Source organism: Heterodontus francisci, chromosome 37 (assembly GCF_036365525.1).
Source record: "Heterodontus francisci isolate sHetFra1 chromosome 37, sHetFra1.hap1, whole genome shotgun sequence".
Classification (NCBI taxonomy): Eukaryota; Metazoa; Chordata; class Chondrichthyes; order Heterodontiformes; family Heterodontidae; genus Heterodontus; species Heterodontus francisci.
The window spans coordinates 27359193-27378769 of NC_090407.1; the positions used below are offsets into that span (position 1 = coordinate 27359193).

The 19577-nt window shown below is 43.3% G+C and overlaps 1 protein-coding gene across 2 annotated transcripts in view; it reads right to left on the reverse strand.

Annotated features, from left to right (window-relative positions):
• Positions 1-515: 515 nt before the first annotated feature.
• The window catches only part of LOC137352210 (kazrin-like), a 528676-nt gene continuing 509614 nt past the window's right edge, over positions 516-19577 (reverse strand). The window contains exons 8-11 of one of the 2 annotated variants that reach the window (XM_068017431.1): positions 18200-18283; positions 9108-9294; positions 7396-7526; positions 516-3988 (exon numbers count right to left, since the gene is read on the reverse strand). In XM_068017431.1, coding sequence (XP_067873532.1) covers positions 3821-3988; positions 7396-7526; positions 9108-9294; positions 18200-18283 — 570 coding nt within the window. In that variant the 3' untranslated portion in view covers positions 516-3820. The remainder of the gene's footprint in view (positions 3989-7395; positions 7527-9107; positions 9295-18199; positions 18284-19577) is intronic. The other variant, XM_068017432.1, reaches the window with a different exon arrangement.

A 19577-nucleotide genomic window follows, 5' to 3' on the forward strand; every position in this document is an offset into this window, starting at 1 on the left:
GAATTATAATTATAGCATTATAGAATGTTCTGGAATAGAAACAGGCTATTTGGCCCAGAAAATTTGTGCCAGTGTTTTTCACCACATGGCCTCCTTGTTGAATCCTAATCTCCTACTTGGTCCACATACTCTATTTCTCTTTTTCAACATGTATTTTTTTTTTAAAAATGGATTTATGGATTTTGCTTGGACAACAATTTGTGGTGGAGAATTCCATTTTCTAACTGCCTAGAGTGAAAAAAAAAATGTTCTAACCTCCCCTTTGATTTTTTTTGCAATTATCTTAAATTTGGGCCTTCTTGTTTCTGTTTTGCGAAATGAACAACAAATCTTATTGCTATTTACTTCATTATGACTCTTCATTTATCCTGAAGACCTCTATCGCGGCACCTGATAACCAACTCAGCTCCTGTGGGAGAATCTCCAACTTCTCCAGGAGAGGAGGGGAGAAACTTGTGGCATAAAGATAACAAACACCTGAAGACAAATACAGAAGTTCTTTGGTCTTTCACCCTGTGAGCCGCTCTGCTATAGTGACTTACACCTCGATGGAGGAAACCACAGAGAAGATGTGCCATTTATTTTAAAATAGGTTTTATTTTAATTTGCTTGCAACTGAAGCCGCACTGCTGAGCTTTTGGTAGCATTCACAGTGCGGGGATAAAACAATTTGACTCTAAACTTGCCCAGCATAAATTTTCTATTTAGTTTCTTAAATAAATCCATTTTCTTTCAGTATTGGTAGCATTATTTTACCTAATTTACAAAAAAACAAAAGAACCCCCGAGTGAATGGGAATGCTTTTAAAAAGATGTCGAACTTACAAGTGATTTCAAACTCCAGTACACTGCCATACACCACACGCAGATGCCAGGCTCAGAGGTAACCGCACAGCCCTTCTGAAGGTTTATGAGTTAACGTGTGATTTACTCTACTCCAAGAAATTTTTCTTTTGAACTGCTTGACAGAGAGTGAGGAGGTGTGGTCATGGGGAAACCATCTCAATGTATTAATACACTTCACCTTGTCAGAGTTGAGATGGGTAACTCCAATCCTTTGCAGTCTCAGTCCAGTACCTCTCAGAACTGGGGCAGGAGACCATTCCCTCCCCACATCTCAAATCATGAAACAGGTGACCTGACCCTTCCCACAGCCCATGAGGCAGGAAATCTTTCTCTCCCACCTGACAACTCCTGGGGGAAGGGTTCCATCCCTCTCCAGAATTTCTGTACTTCTCAGACTTGAGTGACCAGCTGCCTAGATTTGAACCCAGGCCTTTAAAAGGCAAGGGGCAGACACCTTAATGAATTCTTTAGGAGATACAGGCTTCCCTTAAAGTGAAGGCTGCCTCACAAATTGGACAGGCCTGAACCACTCTTAGGCAGAGTAGAATTGAAATAACTTGTAAGTTCGACAACATCTTAACAGGAATAAAAACTGTCTCCTTAGAAAATAAAAGACAAGACTTACAAAATAATGTCCAACATCCCATGCGAGTTAAGCCCTGCAGCTGCTCTTCCAACAGGAAGTGATGTCACCAGTTCTCCAATTCTGACAGCTCCCTTTGCAAAGCAAGATGGGGTGTTGTATTTCAACAGCTCCCCATATGATGGTGGTGTGTTAGTTTGACATTACTCGCAGTTTGACAATCTTTAAAGAGACCGTATCCCTTTGCTTGACCCACATATGCAGGATATTTGGAACAGATTATTCCCCATCAAAAGGTTCGTCTGCAGGTTCCAATAGCCAATATATATATATTTAAATATTCACAATTTTTAATCTCAAATTTAGTTTTTTTTTAAAACTTGAATCATTTGGATTTTGAAATGGTTTAAATAGTTTATGTAATTTTTGGTTTCTTTGCAGTGCTGTCAGTGCAATGAGAACCCACAGTAGTGACAGAGACAGAGAACAATCTCACTGTTTCCAGGGCCGTGGAAGTGGTGGTCCATTTCTTACAGCTCCGCAGATTGAAAAGCTCCCTTTTCTGGTATTACGGCAATTTCACAAAAAAGCAGCCCAGGGCTATACTTTTAGATGATGCATACATGTAATAAGAGCTATGTTTAGTAAGCAAGGTTTTGAATTATCTTAGCACCCAATAATTTATGGACCAACTTTTCTGAATGGATGTCAATTCACAGTTAGCTTCTGTTAAGTACCTTGGTGATTATTGGTGAGTCTCTGCATGGTTATAGTGGGAGATAGTGTTGTGGTGGTTCCTGTAGCCAATGCTAATTGAAGGGATATACCTTATGATAGCATTGAATCACAAAATAACAAGAAGGGAGAAGTATCAAGTGAAAGTAGAGTCCCCTCAAAAGAGTTCCTCATCTTGGTCTCGTCACCGTGTGGAGACACTGGCTGGAGTCCAGCTACTTACCCACATGGAGGGAATCACCTAGGATCTCAAATACATATGTTGGAGAAGCACTCGGTGACAGCTGTGAAGATTAGTGTTTGGTATCTGAGGAAGCCTTGTTTAAAATGAATGGGCTCACAGGACTTGTTGTTGCCAAATGGGCTGCATTGCATTTCACCATAGAACGCAAAATATCTTTCAATGCCACTTCAAAAAGCTAAAATAGTGCAGAATTCTCAAGAACAGTGCCTCAATATCTGACTGTTGCTCTTGTATTGAGTGGTCTACAATGCAGATACCAAAATCCAATTGAATCCCTTGGAAAGGAAACTGAGGTGACAAAATGTTTGTCGGTGGAAAGGAGATTTTACGTGAAAAGGGATTCAATGTTCAGAGTCTTACTATACTACTGACCACTAGAAATGGCAAGTGGCACACAACACCAGGCATCTGTCAAGGATGGGATTACAATCCAGACATGGGCCAATGACCGTTAGCGTCTTAACCCTTGCCTGTAGCTGTTCTGTGGAATTCCTCTGTCACACCCCCCAAAAAACTATCAAAGGAACATTCACCTGATGGTTCAGGGAACGACGGTATGTTAGATACTTAAGTGAGTTGTAGAGTTGCTTGGAGATATTTTGCAGTGAGATCCCGGATATCAGTGCACAACAGTCTTGCCCTGTGGTGAGAGTTCATAATTCCCTGCCTCTGTACAGATCTTTCCAACGTACACCATTCACGATCCCCGTAATTTTGCGGTTGCTCTCTTTTTGCCAATTGTTAGCAAGGTGGATCTGACGTGCTGTGGACTATAATGACAGGTCACGGTCTCTTTACTGAACCCTCTCATTATTCCAGATGGAGCATGCTCAGCCGATGAATGTGATGCATCAATAGAAACTATCAACTGACTCATAGTTCATTCTATGATTTGGAAGCTGAGCCTCCGGGTGAACGGAGGGGTGGGGTTAAAGGAGATGGAGATCTTGAGCATGTCCAGTTGAAATAAGAAAGTTCTATTAAATTGTCAAACTGATGGAACACAACACACACTGGGACATGGGACTAACAAACAGGAGAAAATACCTTACAAAGAAGCACAAAGTGCACGATTGCAGTTATTTACAGATACAGTACACAGCTGTCCTTCAGGGTTCCAGTATCAGTAAGATTAAAACACAGCCATGTCCCTCCACAGATTCACAGGTGACATTATCCACACAGATTTTTATATACATATATGTATATATATATACACATTAATTACAGAGTGTGCTGGGCCAGCCCCAGGGCTCACATATTTCTCAAGGTTAAAAAGAGAGATGCACACACCTAACGAACACACACGTGTACTTGCACACACAAACACCCACATGCCCCCAACAAGCACGTGTGCACACACACACCACACACACACACACACCACACATGCTGTGACTGGATGGCTGTTTATCACCAATCTGCATCTTCCTCTACGTAATAATCGGTAGAAGTACCATCAAAGAGGCCAGGATCCAGGGATTTCCGTTGCTTGCCCCTGGCAAACACTCGCGAAATGGAGCCAAACACCAGCTTCTCTTTCTTCTTTTTCCTCTTTTGTTCTTCTAGGTCTTCGAGAGACTGAAACATTAAAACAAAAATATTTATTTGTTGCTTCTTTTCTAGCTGTCAAGTGTGAAAACAAAAGTGAGTTTTCACCCCTCCTCCCCTAAAGGTGGGATTTTGGCTACTTTCCAGGACTTCTTCAAGTTGCCATGCCATGTGTCAGCAGGCTATTCAAGCATGGGGATCAATGCAGCCAAATCTAATTCTGTCCTCACCCAATGTCCATGTTCTCCTACAAGGGCTCATTGGCTGTCAGGAGGGGGAGCCCTAGCTGATAGTACTCCTGGGATAAGAATGGGACTAAGGCCAATCATAACGCCTTTACTGCTGCTTTGCCTAAGAGTAGCTGATTCAGCACAAACCAGGGATTGAATCTGGCACTTTCCTGGTCTGTACAGCTCCCCTCCACACTGGGCAGCAATGGAGCAATCGGTGGAACACCATGCTTCTCTCAAGTGTGCGGATTGAGTTGAAGTAAGCTACTGTTTGACTATTGGCCATTACTGCTCTACAACCATTCAAATTCACACACTGGCAGCAAAGAAGGGGCCTTTCAACATAAAAACCTACCAGGGAGCGAGAGAGAAGATTCCTAACAGGAGCATGTTCAAATTTGCCAAGAAATAAAATTCATCTTGCGCTGCTATTAACTGAACCCTAAACTGCCGTGGGGATAAATTCTGTTTTGAATGCTGGACTTCATCATGTCAGGCACACTGACATCTGATTGCTACAAACATGTTAGATAAGAGATGGACATCACAATGAATGCTGCACTAGTCCTTTTTACATTGGCCAACACACTGCTGCTTCCAATCAGAGCCACTGGGGAGCCCAATGGAAAACAGCTCCACCTTTTTTGCAGTTTTTGAAACAAGGAACAATTGGGCACCTCTGGAGATGCAGCATCCACCTCCTTAAGTTTATATTGTAGCATTGATGGTGGGAGTATTATGCAACTGGCTTTTAAAGAACTTAACTTCTCCTACATCATAGTCTCCACATTGGGACTAAAGATATCTAGGACCAGGCTGATTTAAAAAAAAAAAATTCATTCTCGGGATGTGGGCATTGCTGGCAAGATGAGCAACAACTTGCATTTACATAGCACCTTTAACAGAGGAAAACATCCCAAGGTGCTTCACGTGAGTGTAATCAGACAAAATCTGACACAAAGGTAAAGAAGAAGGTATTAAGATAGTTGACTAAAAGCTTGATCAAAGATGTAGGTTTTAAGGAGGGGGGTATCTGAGGAAGAGAGAGGTGGAGAGGTTTAAAGAGGGAATTCCAGAGCTTAGGGCCTAGATGGCTGAAGGCACGGTTACTAACATTGGGTGAAAGAAGTAGAAAAATTTCAAAGCCATGGGAGTGAACAAGAGATGGAAGGGCAGAGCTGACTGAAGGTTCAACCTAAAATATTCCATTAATTTTATCAGTACCCATCGTATTCATTCAGCCTCGAGTCCTAGGTTAGAATCAATGCAGAGACACCTCCAAAAGCAAATGGAATTTGGTCAATAATCTAGGGTTCAAAGTTACTCACAATTCTGCACTAGATGAGGTAACCAGATACAGACTGGAAAAGAGGAGAGAAATCCAGTGTCTGGAGAGTTGGTAACCAGAGAACATAGGTTTAAGGTAATCGGCAAAAGAACTAGAAGTGACATGAGGAAAATAATAATTATGTAGCACATTGTTGTGATCTGGAATGCACTGCCTGAAAGGGTGGTGGAAGCAGATTCAATAGTAACTTTCAAAAGGGAATTGGATATAAGGGGAAACATTTGTAGGGCTATAGGGAAAGAGCAGGGGAGTGGGACTAATTGGGTTGTTTTTACGGACAGCTGAAAGACCTCCTTCTGTGTTGTATCTTTCTCTGATTCTATGAAACAGAAACATATTAATGTGAGGGTGGGGGAAATGTGAGTTTCTGAGACCAGAGTTTAGACAGCTTTTCTTTAGAAGAGTGAGTTCCAACTGTAATCTAATCAAGAGGTTAAATTAACTTTATAAATAGAATTGGATTCCTGGAAAAGTTACAGACAAATCACAGAAGGGATTGGATTGTTGCTGTTTTATTTAAATGTAAGATAAGTAATGGGAGTCCTGCAGCAAGATGAGAGATGTAATCAAAAAGATTTGACAATGTTGTAGCTTCGGAATCAAGCTCTGGGAACAGAGCTGACAACTGGAGTTGCGAGCATGGCAGAAGGCCAATCGCCCATTGTGTCTACGCCGGTCTTTGCTTGAGCAATCAAAAACTAATATCACTGCCTTCTGCTCCACCCATAGTCCTGTATCTTCCTCTCCTTCCAATTAACTCTTAAAAGGTGCAATGATCTCTGTTTCAATCACTCCCTGTGGTAAAGCATTCCAAGCCCCATCACCTCTCTGTATAAATACATTTCTCCTAACCTCTCCTGATTCTCTTAGTGCTAATTTTAAATTGATGGCCCCTCATCACTGACTCCCTAACCAGAGGGGATAGTCTTTCCCTACTGACCATCAAAAACGTCTCTGATCACACCTCCACTTAACCTTCTCTGCTCTATACAAAGGCAAAATACTGCAGATGCTGGGTCATCAACCTGAAACGTTAACTTTGTTTCTCTCTCCACAGATGCTGTCCGACTTGCTGTGTATTTCCAGCATTTTCTGTCGTTATTTCTCTATCTGTTTGTTTAATGCGAGGATTTTCCTTTGTTTTTGTTACCAGGATCAGCAGCAGCTGCCCGTGTACTCTACATTCTTGATGCAGTCATGTTAGAAAATTAATAATTGTGCTGTGATGACTGTGGGTCTCAGGTGCAGGTTATCACCAAGAGCGTCCACAGTCCATTGCACAATCCATTCAACACAAAAATAGCCTTCAAATTAAAAAATTAGCTTCATTGTAATTTGACAGTTTTACTACAAACAAAAAAAGGTTTGTCTTTTTAATTTCCCATAAATTTTGTGTATGGACTCTGACATAGACTTTGACTTTGCGTGACTGTGTAAAACAGATGATAACAATTCCGTAGGCCGTTTTACATCACTTCCCTGACTTCACCTGTAATGGGTGGCTGATTCAATATCATCCAAAGTCAAAATGATCCTCTTTGCATGAGGAAGCCAGAACTAATAACTATGGCGGGTCTGCTCCTTTCACCGGAAGCAGTTTCCAGCCTGAATTTCAGAAGTTGAACCTTCAGGAGCTACAGAGCAAGTGGATTGAGGTGGTGCTCCCAAAGAACATCTTTTGCAGGAGCTAAACTCTCAGAGCTCCCAATTTTACCATCATTTATTTTAAAACTGGGAGTACCCTGCATCGGGCTCCCTGATCCCTATGGTTAACTGGAGCAGGTCACTGTACGTGCGGTCAGAGATTTGCCCAGTTACTGAACGTAGAACAGATCAGTGATCCCACAAGTGTTTCTTACATTACAGAGAGAGTGTGTCCGATGTCGCGGTGAGTTGATGTCACTTGGTGTGGACGACCTTTCACCTTCAAGCACCGAGGCATCTGAGATGATAGACGGTTGCCTTGAGTGACACGGACTGACTCGCACTCCTGTGTAAAGATTAAACAGAAACATTGATCAGTGTGTGACTGCTCACCTTTAACCTCAGCTGAGCTAAAGCCCTGCTCTTTCTCAGCTGACAGTACCCAGACTTTAGTGTAACTGCAGTTCAGCATTATCAGGGGGTTTCAGGTCAGGCCAGAGTTTGTCAAACAATGGAGAAATCTTTCAGAAAAAAAAACAAAAATTAAAATGCTCTGCTGCTGTGGCATTCGGGGAACATCCCAGGTTCGATCCCTGCTCTGTGTTGAGTTAGCTGATCACCACTGGGAAGGCAACAGAGCTCTACAGCCAGGCCTGAACATCTCTAGGCTTTCTGAGTTCGACTCCTGATCACTATTCAGTGATTCCAGCCAGACAGTGCATCTGTGTGAACAGGATCTCACTCGGCTCTCATGCTCTCCATGTTGCAACAGCCCACCAACACCCACTGCCCCATTAAGCACTCCCAGCACTGGTTAAATGCAGGGTAACGTTCCTTCTGTATTGCCTTTCCATGTACTCCCCATTTAGCTCTCTAGTGTAGGTTAGATGTAGAGTAAAGCAGCCTCACACTGCTAAAGAACAACACCAGACTTAGTGCCACCTAGTACCTAGTGATAATTCCCTTTACCACACTAACTACTTATTGCCCCAAGAGTGAGACTGCCAATTACTGATGAATTGTGAACAATTTTGTGCATTGGACTCAAACACTAGGCCTGCCCCAAGCACATTTCATACAAGACTCTTTTCATCCCGTAGTGCAAATCCGAGTTAGTAAATTTAAAGGAACAATCTTCCATTCCACTCAAACACCAAATCTGCTCGTGAGCTGTTCTAAATTAATTCGATTTCTTATATTTAGAAAGATTCCAAGCCAGGTTCACTATCATTCACTGTGTTTTCCCATCTGTTAAACCCTCTGAGACCAAAGCAGACTGTGAGGCACCAATACCTCACACTGAATACAACACTAAAAGAATAAACTGTATTCCCGGTGAGAGTTACTGGAATCTAATCAAGGGATTTGGATGATTTCTAGACTGACATTAAGGGCGTGTCAACCAGCAGCATTTCACGCTCACGTCAGCGTATTGGTATCCCAGTCCGCATGTCAGCATTTGCTGAGGAAAGTCAGTGTCCTCTCAGAGTTGTGACCCCTCTCTTAGCCTTTCCTCACTGGAATAATGAAGGGGGAAGTTAGAGGATTATTTCCACACAGAAGTTTCTTAGAACATAGACTGTTTACCACAAATAGTGCTATTCAAAAAGGAACTGGATAAATCATTGCAAAAAACAAAAATAGAATATGAACAAATGGCAGGAAAATGGGATTGGAGTAGACAGCTCCAGTTGAAGAGCTAGTACCAGCAAGGAACAATGAACTGAACGGTTTCCTTCTGTGCTGTAAATTCTATATTATGAAACGTCGATCTGAAAAAATGCAAAAAATGTTAGCAAAAGATTGATTGAAGGGAATCAGTGGTTTTCTGAGAGAAGTATTCATTGTTATTCCATTAAACAAATCTAAATAGCATAAGAGGACGGAATTGGCAAACATGAAAATCCCTTGATCTTTGATCTCTTACCTTGCCTGTCTACTGAGTGGTGATGTGCGTGATACAACGTCTGCTGGCTCTGTCGGATTGCGGCAGTGAGCGGGAGGTCTGACTGCGTCACCCACTCCTGATTCCCGTTTAACATACTCTCGCTTGGCATCGCCAGTGAGTGTCGCTTGGGGACATCCTTGGTCAGTGTGGCTAAGGACTGCTTGGCCTGCAAGAAAAACAGAACCTGGATGAAATCCTGTGAACAGCCGGGCAAATGTGTGGTCTGAAATGGGACCTCTGTACGGAATGAACGACTACAATGGGGAAAAGCGTGCAGGGCTCCCAACTTCATCTACAGCACAATCACCAAAAAAAGGTTAAATGTGTTTCAAACCAAGTCATTCAGCAAGAACCCCAACTTCCTATAGTTACTGAGTAACTCATGCAAGACTGCGTGCATTCACAAAAACACACAATACCACCTCTGATCAGGATTCGAACACTCCGAAATGGCAGTACCGTAGCTGGTGGGCCTACTCAAGAATTACTTGTGTTGCCCTCACACTGATGTGGTCACCCGTTAGAGGTGCTAAGTTAACAGCCCAATTTGATGATTACTGTTGAGGCAACTTCCCAGCTGTAACAGTTTTCTGTGCTTGGGGAGGGGATTGGTGTAAGTGAGCCATCTTGCAGCTCTAGAGAGCAAGAGCAAAATCTGCTGATTGGATCATCTTGGCTGAGGCCAAGTCGGAACCTTGTTGGCAAGACAATACATTGGCTTGGGGCAGTTGTTGGGGGGGGGGGGGGGGGGGTGGAATTTAAACAAGATTTATTTAAATGCCAGAATGTCTCAGTGGGTGAATGCAGCACTACGTGTGCCAAAGCACCATCTAATGTGCCAATTTGCCAAAGAGACCCAGTTCAATCCTACAACTGGCCTTAAACTAGGGAGAGGTGTGGAAAACATTAAAGGCTCCTGTTTCTGATCTCTACCCAATGTCTCCAGCTGGAAAGCAAATGTGTACGTCTGGCTGTCGGATGAAGGAATGTTTGGTCTTGGTCGTGTTATCACCCATAATTTTAGGGTCCAGTGCAATGAGGCTCACACATGGGACATGGACATTTGGATGAGGACCTGACCCTGATCAGCATTTTTGGAATTGTATCGCAGCAACTTCAGGAGCGGAGCAGAGGGAAAAAAATGACTTAACTATCACATTGCGTGTCATTCCCTGACTGGCTATTACTGTGATGAACTCTGCTGGGGAGAAAAAGCAAGACTGGCTGATTTCCAATTTATAAAACTGACTGATAATTGTAAAGTCAGTTGGACCAGCCTCACCCCAAGCTAGCGGGAAAGGATACCAGTCAGATCAGACTTGCCCCTTTAAAGAGGCAACAGCAGGACACTGCTTGGTTTCATGACTGTAATACAACAGTTAGAATGATACACGAGCTTCATTCCCAGTCAGTGGAACACAAACCTCGCCGAACATGGTACTGGCCCATTTGAGCACCAACCGAGAATTCTGGCTGGTAGAGTGGGGAACACAGCTTGGGGGATGAAGGCATTAACCTGGGTCCTTGAGAGGTAAGACTTTCTCCACTAGAATATGTCAATGCTCCAGATTGGCAGCCTCTTTCAGACAGCCAGTGCAGACACGATGGGCCGAATGGCCTCCTTCTGCACTGTAACGATTCTGTGATTTGCATTGTGCCTACCAGTCCACATGCTGACCATTTCACAGAGTATGAATGCCAGAGGTGAAGGCAAACTAGACTAACACCACATCTAAACATCACTACAGCACCTGGGAGGTTGGCAAACATTTTGCATGTGTGTTTATTTTTAGATATTCTCCACTTTGTAGACAGAACTGTCGAGTGTTTGTAGTGATCCTTGTGCTGCTAGTGGCTATTGTCAGCTCGACACTGCAACAGACTCTGAGGAACTGGTATTCAGGACATTGAAAGTGCTTAAAGAAACAATAGATCCTTCACAAGGTGTCAATACCCAACACATACACTCTCTTGTTAACCTTAGAATTGTTAGTTTGATATAAGATGGCCTGAAACTCAACGTCTAGCACTGGGCTGCACTGGTTAAGTAACAGATCACCATAAAACTGCAACACAAAAAAAACATTTAAGAAGTTATTAACATGTGGATGTATCTCAAACGTTGGTCAGTGCGGCTAGCTCTTTGGGACTCCCAGTCGAAGGGTAGGCAGGACTGGTACCTCTAGCTGTCTTCGTCTACTAGTGGTGATGGCTGGGGAATTGCCCAAAACTGTAACATTCAATCCTGTGAACAATCCAGAAAGTGTACCGGGCAGTGCAGCATCACAACAGGTAAACACAGTGCCTCAGCGCAGAGTCTTGTTGGAGTTTTGTTCCTCATTGCTCCATTATAAGGTGCAGCCTGATATCCTGTGACAAATAACTTATACTGGAACCTCCATTATCCACACTACAATCATCCACTTGAGATTGAGCGGGGCAAACCATTGCCTGAGATGTAGCCTCACTGCCCAACTTCTTTGGTTCACATTTCATCGCTTCTGTTTTTGTTATTCAGTTTGCAAAGTGTTCATTCCTATGTGTACAGTATTGCTATACCATACATGTAAGAACTTGGGGACTCTCGATTATCCAATTACCCACAAGGAGGGAGAGAGAGAAGGCCTATCCATTATAAGTGATAATGGATTTTATTTCTCATCTAGACTAACCTGTGTGGTTCACATCATGTGACAGAGTGTTATAAATACTTAATTATATTTAAAAACTACTTGTAACAAGCTTCAGACAATGCAATCATTAGTAATGGGAGTTGGTGTCAACTTTCCCAAGTGATGTCAGGCACCATTTGATTCCTTCTTTAAGAATGTATTCCTGTTACATGATTGGATGTTATACTGCATAAAATGTCATGAATGGGCTAATGATTCCCATATCGAGAAGGAGTCAGGACGTATTGCCAGATGTCAGACGGGAGTCCTTGGTGGAGTGGAAGAGGCAGGGTTAGGCACATCGGAAATTTGAGTTCAGTTACGGAGGCAACACTTACAAGACCTAAACCTTCAGTTATGGGGAGGAAACAAAGATTCACTGGGTGATTAGGGTCAAAAATACACATGGATCAACCAACCTTCCTGGGGGGTGGGGGGGGGGGGGGGGTGGTGGGAGAGAAGAGAAAAGCAGATTCAAGATGATGTCTTTTTTTATTGAAAGTAGTTGGTGTTAGGTGTTGTGTTTTGATGAGTGCTGGTAATACCAAGGTGATGTATGGATTTTAGGCTGCACTGGCTGTGGAGGCTACCGGAAGTTCCATAAAGTTGAGGGAAAATTATCAATGCCTCCTAAAACCCACAAATGCTACAGACTCATTGAAGTTCAAGGACTCCAAATAACAAATGCAATCTGTGAAAAATGCACAAGTCTAGTTTTGGATTTTGAGTCTGCAGTTCCCTGTACAGTGAGTTCCCAATGTGATGCCTACTATTGCAGAAAGTTGGAAGGAATTGAGCCACGAGCAAGCAGATTTAAACAGGGACAGAGGTCACACATTGACACTGCCATCAAACTCCTGATGTCCACATGTAAAAAGACCTGTGTAAAATGCAGGAAGGCCAATGGGAGAGAAATGGGGGAACAGGTAGAGCAACAGAGGAAACAGAGAGAAAAGAAGGAACTTTAAACAAAGTACATATATATCAAGGTGCATTAGTGAGGATGTGGGCTATATCTAGGAGTTATAGTGGGGCACATTGGGGTGTTACAGTGAGGGGGTGAGTGGCATAAGAACATATGAAATAGGAGCAGGAGTAGGCCATTTGGTCCCTCAAGCCTGCTTTGGCATTTAATAAGATCATGGCTGATCTGATCTTGGCCTTAACTCCACTTTTCTGCACCACATAACCCTCGACTCCCTTGTAGATCAAAAATCTGTATAACTCAGCCTTGAATGTATATATTCAATGACCCAGCCCCCACTGCTCTCCGGGGTAGAGAATTCAAAAGATTAACCACCCTCTGAGAGAAGAAATTCCTCTTCATCTGTCTTAAAAGGGAGATCCCTTATTTGGAAATTGTGGCGCCTAGTCTAGATTCTCCTATGAGGGGAATCATCTTCTCAGCATCCACCCTGTCAAGCCCCCTCAGGACCTATATGTTTCAATAAATTCACCTTTCATTCTTCTAAACTCCAATGAGTATAGGCCCAACCTGCTTGACCTTTCCTCATAAGACAACCCCTTCATTCCAAGAATCAGCCTAATGAACCTTCTCTGAACTGTCTCCAATGCAAGTATATCCCTCGTTAAGTAAGGAGACCAAAACTGCACACAGAACTCGAGGTGCACCAATGCCCTGTACAGTTGTAGCAAGACTTCCCTACTTTTATACTCCATCCCCCTTGCAATAAAGGCCAACATTCCATTTGCCTTCCTAATTACTTGCTGTGCCTGCATGCTAATTTTTTGTGATTCATGTAGAAGGACACCTAGGTCCCTCTGTACCGCAGCATTCTGTAATCTCTCTCCATTTAATAATATTCTGCTTTCCTATTCTTTCTGCCAAAGTGGATAAGCTCTCATTTTCCCACATTATACTCCATCTGCCAATTTTTTGCCTACTCACCTAACCTATCTATATCCCTTTGCAGACTCTCTGTCCTCCTCACAACTTGCTTTCCCACCAATCTTTGTATCATCAGCAAATTTGGCTACAATACACTCTGTTCCTTCATTCAAGACATTAATATAGGCTGTAAATAGTTGAGGCCCCAGCACTGATCCCAGTGGCATCCACTACAGTTTTCCAACCTGAAAATGACCCATTTATCCTGACTCTCTGTTTCCTTAGTTAGCCAATTCTCTATCCATGTTAATATATTACCCCCAACAATATGAACTTCTATCTTGTGCAGTAAACTTTTACATGGCACCTTACTGAAATTCAAATACACTACATCTACTGGTTCCCCTTTATCCACCCTGTTTGTTACATTCTCAAAGGACTAATAAATTTGTAAAACATGATTTCCATTTCATAAAACCATGTTCACTCTGCTTGATTGTATTATGATTTTGTAAATGTCCTACTACTATTTCCTTAACATGCATTCCAGCATTTTCCCAATGACAGATGTTAGTCTAACTGGCCTATAATTTCCTGCTTTCTGTCTCCCTCCTTTCTTGAATAGGGGCAGTACATTTGCGGGTATATCAGGGTGAGGAGGAGGGTGGGATATATCAGAGAGTGTTACAGTGAGGGGTGTGGGGTATATCAGACAGCGTTACAGCGAGGGGTGTGGGGTATATCAGACAGCGTTACAGCGAGGGGTGATGCTCATCCACCTGTGTAGAACTACATACTTTGTGCTGATGTGACTGTAACAACAGATTAACTTTATGTGGATGTTAATGAGAAACTTCCTGCCCGACACCAGACGCTGCATCCAGCTCCTTCCATTGGAGCACATAACATTTTAGGGCACTTGCCATATGTCGCTCCTCCCTTAACAGATACTAAAATCATTTTTAAAATGGCACTGGGATTGTAACGGTGGGTGAATAAAATTTTCAAGCAGTGCCCATTTGTACTTTGAAAGTCAGCCAGTGCCTGAAAAGAGTATTTAGTGGCATATATAACACCCCCCATAGTGAAGTATTGGTGGGTGGGGGAGTGTCACTGAGGTAGCATCTGTGGGAGCTCAATATTAATGAGTGCTGGTTAACTTGTGTTCTTTTGTCCCCCGAGTGCAAGCACCCACTGTTAACAACAATGTCTAAACTAACACATTTATAAAATCAGCAACTCTTCCTGTAATAAAACAAAAGTGAGTTAATTATCTCGGTCAGATCTTGTCGGACAAGCCAGTGAAAGCTAATTAATCAGCTCAAACAAAACTCAACGAATAGGTGCACCTACAGACATGTGTAAAAAATGAGTAAAGAGCATCAGGGCCCCATCAATGCTCAGCCTGTCAGTTTAGCTTGAACACCATTCTCCCTCCCTGCTAGTTCTGGGGAGGGGGACAAACAGAAAGGGGAACAAAATAGTGAGAACTCTGGAAAATTCTCCCCTTTGACCCTTAGGGGGTTCGAGGAAACACCAGGAGGCCATAGTCAGAATGTATCACAGGCAAGGGACTGTCAAACTTGGTCATCCTAGAGGTTCAACCACCAACAAGGTCTTTGGAGAGAGCTAGAGAGGGAAAGGGTAAACGTGAGGGGTAACTACAGGATGGGGAGTAGGGAGAAAAGGGAGAGATAGCCCAGGCATAGAAATAATATGGGGACAGGTCCCTATCGCTATAGGAATCCATCCACCTTTGGGTTGGGAATTTCATAGAAAACTGAGCGCAAGATGTGGAGAGCAGGTGGCATAAAATAAAATGACATGAAAAGAGTAGCAGATGGGAGCAATGGGAGTGGCATCCAGATGGATTAAATTGCCAGCACTCGGTTATGAAAGTGTCACCTCCCTCAAATACTCGCCTGCTTTCAGTATTTTCTCCTTTAACGGGATTATTCTTCTCTCTGTTCACCTCTCTCTCATACAGTTTACCATTCACAGCCAAAGGAGGCAGAGTATTGACCCACTCCCGAAGACAAAAGGTTGTGAGTTCAAGGACCACTCCCAGACTTCAGCGCACTGTACTGACTGACTTCCCAGTGTAATCAGCAAGGGAACGCTACATAGTCCTTTGGATGAGGTGTTAAACTGAGGCCGTGGCTGCATTCTGGAGGATGTTAAAAATCCCCTGGCACTATCCAAAAGAGAAGGGAGCGCTCCTGGTATCTTGGCAAACTTTTTTCTCTCGACTGATTATTTAGCTCATTGCTGAAAGTAGAGACATTTTGTCCAAGCTGTTTGTCTTGCACTCACCAGGACAATTCGCAAGAATACCAATGTAAGGGAAACAACAAATTATAAGTCACCATAAACTGGTGCATTCTCCATGGCAACGCCACTACCAATCAGAGTCTACTTTCCAACCAATCAGCACCCTCTTCTCATCACAGAATTGTTATAGTGCAAAAGGAAGCCATTTGGCTTATCGTGTCCGCACTGGCTCTCTGACAGAGCAATTCCCTCAGTTCCATTCCCCTGCCTTCTCTCCATAACACTGCACATTCTTCCTTTTCATATAACTGTCTAATTCCCTTTTGAATGCTTTAATTGAACCTGCCTCCGCCACATTCTCAGACAGTGCATTTCAGACCTTAACCACTCGCTGTGTGAAAAAGTTTTTCCTCATGTCACTTTTGCGTCTCTTACCAAATAATTTAAATCTGTGCTCTCTCGTTCTCGATCCTTTCATGAGTGGGAACAGTTTCTCTCTATCTACTCTGTCCAGAGCCCTCATGATTTTGAATACTTCTATCAAATCACCTCTCAGCCTACCTTTCTCCAAGGAAAACAGTCCTAACTTCTCCAATCTATCTTCATAACTGAAATTCCTCATCCCTGGAACCATTCTCGTGACTCTCTTCTGTACTCTCTCCAATGCCCTCAAGTCTTTCAAGTGCGGCACCCAGAATTGGATGCAATACTCCAGCCGAGTCTGAACTAGTGTCTTATACAAGTTCAACATAACTTGCTTGCTGTTGTACTCTATGCCCCTATTAATAAAGCCCAGGATACTGTATGCTTTATTAACTGCTCTCTCAACCCATCCTGCCACCTTCAATGACTTATGCACATATACATCTAGGTCCCTCTACTCCTGCACCCCCTTTAGAATTGTACCCTTTATTCTATATTGTCTCTCCATGTTCTTCTGCCAAAATGAATCACTTCACATTTCTCTGCATTGAACTTCATCTGTCACCTGTTTGCCATTCCACCAACTTGTCCTTTTGAAGTTCTACGCTACCCTCCTAACAGTTCACAGTGCTTCCAAGTTTCGTATCATCTGCAAACTTTGAAATTGTGCCCTGTACACCAAGGTCCAGGTCATTAATATATATCAGGAAAAGCAAGGATCCCAACGCTGATCCCTGGGGAACTCCACTACAAACCTTCCTCCAGCTCAAAACACATCCATTAATCAATCATGCAGTATAAATTTGTTGTTTCCCTTACGGTATTCTTGCGATTTGTCCTGATAAGTTTAAGATGAAATGCTTCAACAAAATGTTTTTATTTTCAGCAATACTCACGTTCTGTACTACCAACTGATTATTTAGCTCATTATTGTTTATGGGATCCTGCTGTGCACAAAACCTGCCTGTGACATCTGTCTACATAACCACTGTCTTTGCACTTCAAAGTCATTCATTGTTTGAGTAACACTTTGAGATCTTCCTGAGAGACGTGCTGAGGTGGTATATAATGCTGAGTTTAGGCCTGGCTTCCACTCAGGACTCTAGTGCGATGAGGAATGCGGGGGTAATCACAGCGACAAATGGCAGTGCTATAGTACATGTCCCTGCACGGTCCAGCTTCATTGAGGAGTTTTCAAGCAGGAACAGATCCGAGCAGTGGCTGCTCATTGCAGTAACTTTGTTAAAAGGTTTTCTGTTTTCAGGCTGTGCTGAGTTGGTGATCTCAACACTGGAGTGGCACTGGCAAGGCCAGCATTTATTGCCCATCCCTAGTTGCCCTGAGAAGATGGTGCTGGGCCGTCTTCTTGAACCGCTGCAATCCATGTGGTGAAGGTACTTCGGCAATGCTGTTAGGTAGGGAGTTCCAGGATTTTGGAGAGGTAGCAAGGGGTATGTGAAGGGAATTCTGGAGTGTGGAGCATGACATCTGAAGGCTTCAACACTGCATTCATCAGAATGGGTGAGGGGAGGGGAGAAATGCACAGTTTACCAGAGTTGGGAGAGGAGAGGACGTGAGCGGAGAAACAGGGGTGGAAAAGGTTAAATCAATGAGCGCCCTGGCATAAACCCTACCACAGACTCCAGCTACACAAAACCCATCCCAAAGCAGTGCGTGGGGTGCAGGAACGTACCAATGCCAGTCAAGGGTTAGTAACAGGACACAAACGTGCACACCAGCTCAAGGACTACACTGGAGTTCAAGTGACTTAAGGTGATCGATTGGTGCCAATTGTACAACAGAACACCATTTAAATACATATAGTGCGTGATATATTTTCTCAGTGCACGTCTTACCGCCAGCACCCGAGGGAAGGGCTCCTTCTCAGCTGAACGATCGAAAATGCGATATTCCATTTTCTGGCCCATACGGTTCATTATCTGGGGAGATAGCATGTCAAATAGAATGACCTAATGTGTTCTGCCCTACATGACCTTTGACCTGACCTGCCCTCATATATGCAGGCTAATTCCTGCTTTACCAGTAGGTGGCACAGTTAGACCAGGATGTTGGACGGTACAGGCTATTTCGGGTAACACAAGGGCAAAAGCTGAGGACTAAAATGAAGCAAAGGGCTAAGGGAAGAAAAGAATAAAAGAGAAAATAATCAATTGCATGCACTGGGAAGGAGCTGTACAAACTGAACAACAGGACATGAGCAGACTGCTACCAGCAAGTCTAAGCAGCAGAACAGAGCAGAGAGACTCCTGAATTTCCTGTAGCCAAGTGCAGGGACCTCCAATCTCGACCCAAAGGTCTCACCTCTGTCCATTAGCCAGGCCTTACAAAAGAATAATTCTGATCAATGGCGCAGCTGTATGGAAGGAACAAATCTTAAAGTGACGTCAAAACCGATCAGTCACACCACACGGGAGACGACGACTAAATGATAAAGTTACAGGGCACGTCAGCCTGCAGCCCAGTGAACAAACTGCACCACAGGCCAGAAATAAAAGTTACCAGCTTTAGCAGATGAATGCTCAACATGTCTGTGCTACATTCTTCTTACTGTCAATGTAAAGCCGTTTATTTTAAGCTAAGAGAGTGTGTGGAGGAATGCCACCTGACTGTGTGAAGCGTTCGGCCCTAGATATTGCCGGGTGCTCTACACGGGGCAAATCATCTGGAATCCACTGCTGCACTATTAGGGTCATAAACTGTGCTGTGTATCAGTTGCTTCCCTGTGTTTATGAGCCCTGCATCTACACTGGGGGCAAAAGGTGAGGGTGGTGTTACCCTCGCTCAGCTAACACCAAATGTTGCAGTTTTAACTGTTTGTACTGAGTGAATGGAAAACTGTTTGCTAAAATCTCCAATTCACCTCCCAACTCAAAGACAAGGTGAAGGATCGGCTCATCCAATTGAGTCAAATATCAGCAGCAAGTTTAGGGAAGCTCAGGGCTCTGCACTCACTCCAATGATGGCAACAAGCTTGAGTTACCAGTGCTTTGATTCACAGCAACAGGATGGGATATCCTGGCTCATGTTCTACAAGTCTTGCTGAGTAGCCGATGTTGTGTTTGAGCGCTTCAAAAGGACATTTCTTGTTCCATGCTGTAGCTGGTTTGACACTCCTGCTGCATGCTACAAATCACACCAACTAAAGACTAGTTTGTTCTCAGCCTTCAGCAATGTAAACTGTTCCTACCAATGCATTATATCCATAAAACCGTA